The 10,659-nt window shown below is 49.9% G+C and overlaps 1 protein-coding gene and 2 non-coding genes across 3 annotated transcripts; all 3 read right to left on the reverse strand.

Moving 5' to 3' along the window:
* Positions 1-1,111: 1,111 nt before the first annotated feature.
* Positions 1,112-10,577, reverse strand: RACK1 (receptor for activated C kinase 1). Its single transcript, XM_002834778.6, has 8 exons — positions 7,825-10,577; positions 6,343-6,514; positions 5,668-5,815; positions 3,589-3,684; positions 3,173-3,283; positions 2,220-2,360; positions 1,735-1,845; positions 1,112-1,219 (listed from the first exon to the last, which is right to left on the reverse strand). Exons 1-8 carry the CDS (start codon positions 8,228-8,230, stop codon positions 1,154-1,156), a joined length of 1,251 nt encoding a protein of 416 aa, XP_002834824.3. The 5' UTR covers positions 8,231-10,577; the 3' UTR covers positions 1,112-1,153.
* LOC112133591 (small nucleolar RNA SNORD96 family) lies at positions 5,983-6,061 on the reverse strand. The gene has a single exon (XR_002915225.1). It is a non-coding gene; the product is annotated as a small nucleolar RNA SNORD96 family (small nucleolar RNA).
* On the reverse strand, positions 7,466-7,533 carry LOC112133615 (small nucleolar RNA SNORD95). The gene has a single exon (XR_002915246.1). It is a non-coding gene; the product is annotated as a small nucleolar RNA SNORD95 (small nucleolar RNA).
* Positions 10,578-10,659: the final 82 nt, after the last annotated feature.

The following is a 10,659-nucleotide window of genomic DNA, read 5'->3' on the forward strand; positions in this document are numbered from 1 at the left end:
CCTTCAGGTGAGGGTGTAACTCAGGATTTCTTCTTTCCCACCCCTGCAGTGAGAAACCACACAACTGAAGTGGTTAGTTGCAGTTAAAGGCATGCTTTGCACCTGTTACCAGGCAGGCTCCTATTTCAACAGGGATGTGGACCCTGCTCCCCATTTTAATATCTTACCTAATTTACTAACTGTTCAGTCTACTTAGATGTTTGCCACACCTAAGTTGAAACTGAAGCCAGAAATGCCTCATCACCATTATAAATTGAGGGGAGTAGGAAGTGGAGGGTGCATATGGGCCTTCAATATGCTGTAGTTGCTTAGTTATCACAGAAAACTACAAGGGCAGTGGGGTCTCAGCCGAATTTTGAGCCATTCTATCCCTGTACTGAGGTTTCTATTGGAAACTGTAATTGTAGTTTAATGACTCACTTGTGGCCTTTCACAAGGCATCTATCCTCATGAATAAAGGGGTTGAGGGCCAGGTTATAGTAGCAGTTGAAATATTTAGTAGGGCCAACTTCATGGTTCTATTTATGAATGCTTCCAGACCAACCACCCCAAAACTTTTAACCCCTGAGGAATAAATTAGTTGTGAGTTAAGTTCTTCTGGTGAGAACTGCCTTGCTTAAAGAATTAAAAACCCTTGACTTTCCTCAAAGACCATGTTGATAGAGACTGCTAACATGAAGCTTAAGTTTTCTGAATTATGTTCAAATCTTTAGAGGAATGAGGATTCATCTTCTACTCTTATGTGTCGGGTTGGACCTGCGGAGTCTGCTTTTTCTAAAAAGTGACTGCAACCACTTTGAAATAATCAGTTCTTTCCCTCAAGACGGTTCCCCAGGTTGAAGGTAGGCCTTGATGATCTGCACCTGGTATGTAGGACGCTGATGGGGTTTAAGTTCAGGGAAACTGCTATGTGACTTCTCAAACATCCCACCTGATACTACCCCAATCTTGAGAACTTAGACTGACAGCTCCCCTTCCCCCTCAAAGCCTTGTTTACTTAGTCCATACCTTGCATCCAGTTCGCTAGTGCAAACTTAATGTGTAAGCAATGTAGATAGGATGGAGCTTTTTTGCGTTTAAGAAAAAAAAAAACCTTCTAAAAGTCAGAAAAGCCAGTTTTTTTTTTTTATTTGTAAAGCTCTGCCATAAACTTCTAGCGCGTGCCAATGGTCACCTGCCACACTCGCACCAGGTTGTCTGTGTAGCCAGCAAACAGAGTCTGCAGGGGAGAAATGACAGTGACAGGTCAGGCTGGCATAAACTCTGCAGTCTCACTAGATTCAGCCAAGTGGCTTTTTTTGAGATGGTCTTGCTCCAATGTCTAGGCTGGAGTGCAGGGGTGCGATCCTGGCTCACTACAGCCTTGAGCCCCTGCAGTTCAAGAGATCCTCCCACCTCAGCCTCCAGTAGGCATGTGCCACAATGCTGGGGAGACTCTAAGAAACCGCTTTCATTTTAACAGCCAGATTGTAAGTGGTGGTTATGTATTCCTTGTGGAAGAAACAGGTGGTGATAAGGCTCTAGACATTTGAAAAGTGGTCAGATTAATTAAGGCATTAATTGAAGGCTGACAGCCACTGCGTTCCACATCAGTCTTCCCTCTGATGCAGAAACACATTCACTGGCATGGCAAACTAGGGCATCCTCATCAACCTGGCTTGTCATTTCACTTTATGCCAAAGAGGGAGAAAATTAACTGGAAGCAGAGTCACCTGAGAGGACAGACCCACTTACCTGGCCATCAGCAGACCAGGCCAGGGAGGTGCACTGGGGTGGTTCTGCCTTGCTGCTGGTACTGATAACTTCTTGCTTCAGTTCATCTACAATGATCTTTCCCTCTAAATCCTGGGGAACAGGGCAAAAGCAACCTTAAGACTTACCAATCAGAATCCCCTCTTAAAAGCCCCTCAAGATTCTCAAGTTAAAAAGGGATGATTTTGCTCCCTGGGGTTCATGTATCAATGCCTAGATGCATTTTTAGTTGCCACTAGTGGAAGGATGGTTTGCTACTGACATCTAGAAGCTGGAAATGCTGCTAAACATCCTGAAATGTACGGGACTGCAGACCACAACAGAGATACCCAGACCAAAATGTCAATTATGTGGAGGTTGAGAAAGCTTAGCTCCCAGGTGGGAGTCAGATGGCATATGTAGTAACCAAAACATTGTCAGGGCTCAGAGTGCGGCCAGGTACCCAGTCAACTGTAACCTATACTCACCCAGATCTTGATGCTGGGGCCTGTGGCAGCACACAGCCAGTAGCGGTTAGGGCTGAAGCACAGGGCGTTGATGATGTCCCCACCATCTAGCGTGTAAAGGTGTTTGCCTTCGTTGAGATCCCATAACATGGCCTGGCCATCCTGGACACAGGTAAGGTAAATCAGGACACTGTGACCTCTTCCAGATGTTAATCCTGCCCATCTCAAGATTCTGTCAGAATCAATTCTTACCTTTCCTCCATTACCCCAGGCTTCTTTGAAAGCTAATGACTCAAGTACCAATTTGTCTCTGTATACCTTTCTTTTAACATAAGACCTTACCAACCCCATCAAAAAACCCCTCCCAACTTACATAAATCACTCCAATCATTTCTGAAAACCAGGATCCCAATCTCAATTGCTTCAAGAAACCAACTTTAGGCCGGGTGCGATGGCTCACGCCTGTAATCCCAGCACTTTGGGAAGCCGAGGTGGGCGGATCACTTGAGGTCAGGAGTTCAAGACCAGCCTGGCCAACATGGTAAAATCCTGTCTCTACTAAAACACAAAAATTACCCAGGAATGATGGCGGGTGTCTGTAATCCTAGCTACTCAGGAGGCTGAGATGGGAGAATTGCTTGAACCCGGGAGATGGTTGCGGTGAGCCGAGATCGCGCCACTGCACTCCAGCCTTGGCGGCCGAGTGAAACCCCGTCTCAAAAAAAAAAAAGAACAACAAAACAACAGAAAAAACCCAGGCATATAGAAAATAATCTTTTTCTTCCAGATGGTATGCCTTAACTGTCATTTGCTGAAAGTAATCTTTGGAAACATATTCTCAGATTGCCATTATCTCATTATCCTCCTAAAACCATCTTGGCAAATGTTTGCCATTTTATGTTAGAGACGCTGGCTAAGTGCTCCTTCCATGACGCTGTCTTCCACTGAGTAGGAGACGCCTTGTCCCCAAATACCTTGCCTCCAGAAGCACAGAGGGATCCATCTGGAGAGACAGTCACCGTGTTCAGATAGCCTGTGTGGCCAATGTGGTTGGTCTTCAGCTTGCAGTTAGCCAGGTTCCATACCTGCATAGACGTGCGGTTGACAGGTGAACATCCTAGCTCTTGATGAGCTAGGGTCATGCCCAACAAAAAAGGGCTTGGCACTTCTGGATACGGTAGCCATTTCTCATTCAGTAACATGTCCTGGCCACTTCACGTTAGATTATAACACATATCCAATGCAGTGTGCTTACAAGGGACATCAGACCATGTGACAAGAGAAAGAGTCAACTGAGGGAATCTGTAAAGCTTTCCACAGGACTTGGAGTGTATGACCACCTGGGAGCACACCCTGACTGGTAAAGCCCCTGCCTTGGCTTGAAGCTCACCTTGACCAGCTTGTCCCAGCCGCAGGAGACGATGATAGGGTTGCTGCTGTTGGGTGAGAAGCGGACACAAGACACCCACTCTGAGTGGCTCTCATCCTATAGAAGATGAAAAGGAAATAAGGGCAAACAGTCCTATCCCATGAAATGCTAGACCCCCCAGCCCCACCCCTCAGTAGGATGATGGCTGGTAGCACCTTTCAAAAACCGAGAACCCAAACCTTTAAGCTCAACAGAATCCCTTTAGATTCCAGACAAGAAAATTTTTTTAAAATTTAGAGATGGCGGCTGGACACAGTAGCTCATGCCTCTAATCCCAGCACTTGGGGAGGGCGAGGTGAGTGGATCACCTGAGGTCATGAGTTTGAGACCAGCCTGGCCAAAATGGTGAAACCCTGTCTCTACCAAAAATACAAAAACTAACCGGGTGTGGTGGCGGGTGCCTGTAATCCCAGCTAGTGGGGAGGCTCAGGCAGGAGCATTGCTTGAACCCAGGAAGCGAAGGTTGCAATGAGCCAAGATTGTGCCATTGCACTCCAGCCTGGGCAACGAACAAGTGAAACTTCATCTCAAAAAAAAAAAAAAATAAAAAAAATAATAATAATAATGATAGGGCCCGGTGCGGTGGCTCACGCCTATAATCCCAGCACTTCAGGAGGCCAAGGTGGATGGATCATGAGGTCAGGAGATCAAGACCATCTTGGCTAACACGGTGAAACCCCGTCTCTACTAAAAATACAAAAAATTAGCCAGACGTGATGGCAGGCGCCTGTAGTCCCAGCTACTCGGGAGGCTGAGGTAGGAGAATGGCATGAACCCGGGAGGCAGAGCTTGCAGTGAGCCGAGATCGCACTACTGCATTCCAGCCTGGGTGACAGAACGAGACTGTCTCAAAACGAAACAAAACATAATAGTAGTCATAAGGCCGGGCACGGTGACTCATGCCTGTAATCACAGTACTTTGGGAGGCTGAGGCGGGCGGATCATCTGAGGTCAGGAGTTTGAGACCAGCCTGGCCAACATGGTGAAACCCCGTCTCTACTAAAAATACAAAAATTAGCTGGGCATGGTGGCACACGCCTGTAATCTTCTTCTCAGACACCCAACCATCGGCTTCTGAGCTGCAGCAACTCCCTCTCACCTTTTCACCGCCCCTAACCCATCCCCAAATCCCCGATCCAGCCCCAAATCCTCGATCCAACCTCCAATCTGCGATCCCAAATCTGCGATCTAGCCCAGAATCCATCTCAAAAAAGAAAAAAATAAATAACTTTTTTTTTAATAGATGGGGTCTCACTATGTTGGCCAGGCTGCTCTCCTGTCCTCAAGCAATCCTCCCACCTTGGTCTACCAGAGAGCTAGGATTACAGGCGTGAGCCCAGCCCAGCCAAGACTTTAAAAAAGCAAAGACAGCGGGGGATGGTGGCTCACGCCTGTAATCCCAGCACTTTGGGAGGCTGAGGCAGGCAGATCACCTGCGGTTGGGAGTTCAAGACCAGCCTGACCAACATGGAGAAACCCCGTCTCTACTAAAAATACAAAACCGGGCATGGTGGCGCATGCCTCTAATCCCAGCTACTTGGGAGGCTGAGGCAGGAGAACTGCTTGAACCCAGAAGGCGGAGGTTGTGGTCAGCCGAGATCACGCCATTGTATTTCAGCCTGGGCAACAAGTGAAACTGTCTCTGAGAAAAAAAAAAAAAGGCAAAGATAGACAGGCCGTGGGGGCTCACTCCTGTAATCCCAGCACTTTGGGAGGCTAAGGCAGGCAAATCGCCTGAGCCCAGGAATTTGAGACCACCCTGGGCAACATGGTGAAACCCCGTCTCTACTAAAACACAAAAAAATTAGCTGGGCATGGTGGCTGTGCACCTGTAGTACCAGCTACTCAGGAGACTGAGGCACCAGAATCGCTTGAGCCCGGGAGGCAGAGGTTGCAGTAAGCCGAGATTGCGCCACTGCACTCCAGCTTGGGCGACAGAGTGAGACTGTCGCGCAAAAAAAAAAAAAAAACAAAAGGCAAAGGTTAAGAGGGTGGGAGAGATCCTTGGAGATGTGCTCTTTGGCCATGGCCTCACTTTACCTGGACAGTGTATTTGCACACACCCAGGGTATTCCATAGCTTGATGGTTTTATCTCGAGATCCAGAGACAATCTGCCGGTTGTCAGAGGAGAAGGCCACACTCAGCACATCCTTGGTATGGCCCACAAATCGCCTCGTGGTGGTGCCCCTGAAAAGGAGGACTTTGTCATTCTCATTCAACGGTCAGACTGATTTCCTGGGCTTTGTCTCTGTCTCATTGCATCACTCACACAACCCTGGATTTGGCTCTGATCACAGAGCCAAGCGACTGAGTATATGAAAGAGAAGAGCCAAGTGACTGAGCATGTGACAGAGAATCCCTTCAGAATTGCAGGACATGTCCTCACTCCCACTTGGGGATTGGCTGACAATGTCATCTGTCATCACCAGGACCCTCTAATTCCACCTGCCAATTACCTGAGCTTTCAAGGTAAAACATGTTCAAACTGCTGCCCACTCAGAACTGTTGCACCTGGCAAAAACGTTCAGCCACACTCCTCAGCAATGCTGAGTAACTTATTTAAAGTGACGGAGGCCAAACATCTTCTGTAGGTGCGCTCTGCTTTCCAGTTCCCAAATGGACTGGATGTCCCCTGGGAAACCAGCCAATTGCATCCACCTCATTTCTGCCCAGGTTTTTCCCAAGGCCCCAGAGCTAAGTGAGCAGCTACTTGCGTTGTGAGATCCCAGAGGCGCAGGGTTCCATCCCAGGATCCTGAGAGGGCAAACTGGCCATCTGAGGAGATAACCACATCACTAACAAAGTGGGAGTGACCCCGCAGAGCACGCTGTGGAATTCCATAGTTGGTCTCATCCCTGGTCAGTTTCCACATGATGATGGTCTTATCTAAAGGAGGTAAAACAGAAGAAAAACCAGTGAGGAACCCGCAGCCCGTTTGTTAACACACTGGATAATTCACTAAGTGTCAAGGTCATGAGTGGGTTAACAACAACTAAGGACGCATGGAAACAACAGACAACAAGAGCAGTTACAGACCAGGACTGAGTAGCTCTATTCCAGACTAAAAACGCACGTAGAGGTAAACTGTACCCTGATAACTTTTTTTTTTTGAGATGGAGTCTCGCTTTGTCGCCCAGGCTGGAGTGCAGTGGCATGATCTCGGCTCACTCCAACCTCCACCTCCCGTGTTCAAGCAATTCTCCCGCCTCAGCCTCCCAAGTAGCTGGGATTACAGGCACCTGCCAGCACGTCTGGCTAATTTTTTAACTAGAGATGCGGTTTTACCATTGGCCAGGCTAGTCTCTAACTCCTGATCTCAAGTGTTCCACCCGCCTCTGCCTTCCAAAGTGCTGGGATTATAAGCGTGAGCCACCGCGCCCGGCCTGTATCCTGAGAACTTAATTTAGGTGCCAGAAATACAGACACCCTTTCCTGAAACTCAGACGAACTCAACAGCCACTTTGTGTCTTCTCTGCAACCGAATGCACAGCAGTTTGTGGCTGTAGAGTAGCTGGGGCCTCCTATGCCTACCTCTGAGGGCCGACAGAAATGTAGTAATGAATGCTGGAAAAGCCACTTCAGGCGCTACAGGATTGGATGCTTCTACTGAAACCTGTCCCACTCAACAAATTTTACGATTAACAGCCAGACATGATTCAAAAGTCAGACAATTCTTAACAGTTTAGGAGCAAAGCGGAAGCACAAGAAGCGTCTAAACGCAGTCAGGAACACAGGGATAGGGACGGGGAGAACCAGGGGCAGAAAAAGTAGGCCGAGACTTGAGCCACGAGGTCCTCTGGAGTCCACCTGCCTCCCCACGAGCCTTGGGCCGGGCGGCAGCTCAGAAACAGCCTCTGGATTTCAGCACCGACACTCAGATGGCATGTTGGGGTCATCACCGCCCCGCCCGGCCCGTAGGCCCCCGGCCACGCTACGAAGGGGAAGGCAAAAGATATTTTAAAAGTTTCCAACTCTCTAACCCTCCTAGCAGCTGCCAGCTGATCTACATCTAGGTTCTCATCTGCAATGTGGTTCGCCCGGGTTGAGGCCTAGGCTCGGGTCCGCACGCCCCAATTCACAATGGGGCAGAGAAGTCTGTCAGTCCCCGCCAACTCGCGCGCCACCGGCCTGCCACACGACACGCGGAATCCCCCAGCCCTGCAACCTCGGGTCCCGAAAACTACCTTAGTCCGTACCTCGAGAGGCGGAGAGGATCATGTCCGGGAACTGCGGAGTAGTAGCGATCTGGGTTACCCAGCCGTTGTGGCCCTTGAGGGTGCCACGAAGGGTCATCTGCTCAGTCATGGCGGCGGCGAGCGCGTGTGTCGCTGCAGCGACGAGGATGGCACTGGATGGCTTAGAAAAACTAGCACCACAACCGCTCCCGCCGCCGCCTTGCAGTGAAAGAGAGAAAAGCCCCCCGCCGGAACCGGAAATACCCGCTCGACCATGCAAAATGGCGAGCCCCATGATACACTTCTGCTCAAGATGGCGGCGCCATGTAATGCAAAAGGCAGAGGGAAATTGCACGGCATCACAGTCCCGTCTTCCGTACAACAAAATCTGACTGCAGTTTACAAATACGCTCTGAAACAAGCACATTCAAGTGTTTAAAAAGGCTTCTCAGGGATGACGCAGAGCGAGAAGCGAAAGAGGTGAAGTGTACGGCACATTCCCATGAGGACCGCCTGGCTGCTTCCCGGCCCCTATGTGGCATAGCTCGAGCTCCGCCTGCTCCACTTGGTGCGGGGAGGGTTGACGGGGCAACCCCAGGGGAGCTTAATTTTCAGTTCACTATCGTGGGTAACGATGGGCAATTTAAAAAGTAGAGTATTAAAATGTTAAAAATAAACTTTAAAACTGTGCTTCCGGAGGGTGTTCTCCCCTCAAGAGGTTTTTGTTCTGATGCACACCAACTCCGGAAGGACTTAGTCCAGGCTGGACTAAGGCAGGAGAGGGTTACTCTGGATGCACTAAAAATTGGTCTCTTTTTCCCGGGCGCGGTGGCTCATGCCTGTAATCCTACCACTTTGGGAGGTCGAGGCGGGTGGATCACTTGAGGTCAGGAGTTCAAGACTAGCCTGGCCAATATGATGCAACCTCTTTCCAAATGAATAAATAAATAAAAATAAAATTAGCCAGGCGTGGTGGCGGGTAATCCCAGCTACTCGGGAGGCTGAGGCAGGAGAATCCCTTGAACCTGGGAGGCGGAGGTTGCAGTGAACCGAGATCGCGCCACTGCACTCCAGCCTGGGCAGCAGAGCGAGACTCCGACTCAAATAAATAAATACATACATACAATAAAATAATAAAGTAAAAATTGCCCTGTGTGTTGCTAGACTGCCAATCCGTTCCTGCCTAGGCCAGAACACGGGAAGCTCTCGCAGAAACGGAAATGCCCAAAGGAGGACCTTAAGGTTCTGATTTCTGGGGACATCTAGTGGAAAGCTCTCTCTGGGCCCAGTCAGTGTACACAAAAGCCCAGGGGTCTGGGGGTCCAACTGTGCCCTGAAGGACGTGCCCAGACAGGGAAGCGGTGGAACACAGATACCTAACTGTCCTTCTGCCTTCCGCTTGACCGCAGGAATTTAAATAAGTAATGGCTCCCATTCTCACCCATCTCTGACTATAAGAGACAGTATTGGCACCATGTTTATTCAAGTAGTTTTAAACAGGGGCACAGATCAGGATGATAGCAGCCACCAACATCTATGCAAAATAAAGGGGGCATTATACCTAAGTATATACTTTTCTATTTGTAACATCTGTCAACTTCCGTTTCTCATCTGTGAAATGAGATTGGAAATAATATTAGTATCTACATTACATGGTGGTGTGGAAAGTAAAGAAGCAAATGTAAAGCACCCTGAACAACGTCTGGCAGAGTAAATGTTGTGAAACTTAACACATCTTGGGTGCCAGGCCTTATTTTAGGTCTTGGGAACACAGCTGTGAACAAGACAGAGGGGGGACCCTGGTTTGTTTTATTTTCAGTTTACTTCCTACGGTATGCGAAGAGGGGAGAACATTGGAGCAGAGACACGGAGAGAGCCCTGCGGGTATATGGGAGAATAATGTTCCTGTGGAGGGAAGTCAAATGCGGGAAAATATTTCAATCGGAGGGAAGAGTTAGTGCCAACGTACTGAGCTGGAGTGTGGAGGGGCTGAGGACAGAGTAGGGAAATGGAGGGTGCAGTTAACCTAGGGCCTTGAAGGCCTGGAGAAGAACCTTGGCAATGTCTGCTAGAAAGCCTGCGTAAAGGCAGAAGACAGGCGAGGGACGGTGGCAGAGCTGCCGGAGGCTGTAGATGCCCAGGTGTGCAGAGAAGGCCAGGATCCCTCCCTGAAACAGCTTGCTCGCCTGGTCCTTTGCAGGTTCCCCTGCCTTCCGCCGCAGTCTCCCTTGGGCTCTCCGGGACGTTGTCCTGGCTATGGTCCTCCGCAGCCTGGGGACCATCCTAAGGCTCCAGGTTTGTACATCACCTGCCTCCTTGGCACCCCCAGCTGACTGACTGTTCTTTCGCTTTTCCAATACGGGACTCAATCCCTACCCAGGTGATTGTGGTGGTCGTGGAAGACCCCTGCCTTCACCCTCCCCCTAACCAGCTTGCTGCCCCCCACTCGGGTCACGCCAGCGCCTCCCTGAGCCCTCGGGCACAAATAGGTGAACGACCACACCCGCCTCCCGCTGTGGACTGAGAATCGCGGTGCGAGGGGTTCCCGGGTTAGGGACCTAAAACGCCGAGGAGTTCCAATTTGTCCTCGAGAACACGTGGTTTCTCCATTCCCGGCCGCCAACAGCACTAGATCACAGTTATATTTTTTTCCTTTCGCGAAACCTCATTCGGTTCTCTTTTTCTTAAACGTTCCACAGGGAGTCCAGGTTTAACACGAACCTCACTCCAGGTCCCCTACCCACGCCCGAGGAAAAGACCTTGAAGCGCCGCGGGTCCCTGTCCCGGAAGCGGGAGGTTGCCACGTCGACCCGACCCCACCCCGCCCCGCCCCGCCCCGCCCCGCCCCGCCCCGCC

This window comes from Pongo abelii, chromosome 4 (genome assembly GCF_028885655.2).
Source record: "Pongo abelii isolate AG06213 chromosome 4, NHGRI_mPonAbe1-v2.0_pri, whole genome shotgun sequence".
NCBI classification, from domain to species: Eukaryota; Metazoa; Chordata; class Mammalia; order Primates; family Hominidae; genus Pongo; species Pongo abelii.

Coding starts and splice junctions, on each gene's coding strand:
- RACK1 (XM_002834778.6), bottom strand. CDS start 8,230: ATGTGCTTGTTTCAGAGCGTATTTGTAAACTGCAGTCAGATTTTGTTG. Junction 6,515..7,824: donor GATCCTCTCCGCCTCTCGAG/GTACGGACTAAG, acceptor TACCTCCTTTAG/ATAAGACCATCATCATGTGG. Junction 1,846..2,219: donor GCCCCAGCATCAAGATCTGG/GTGAGTATAGGT, acceptor CCTGTTCCCCAG/GATTTAGAGGGAAAGATCAT.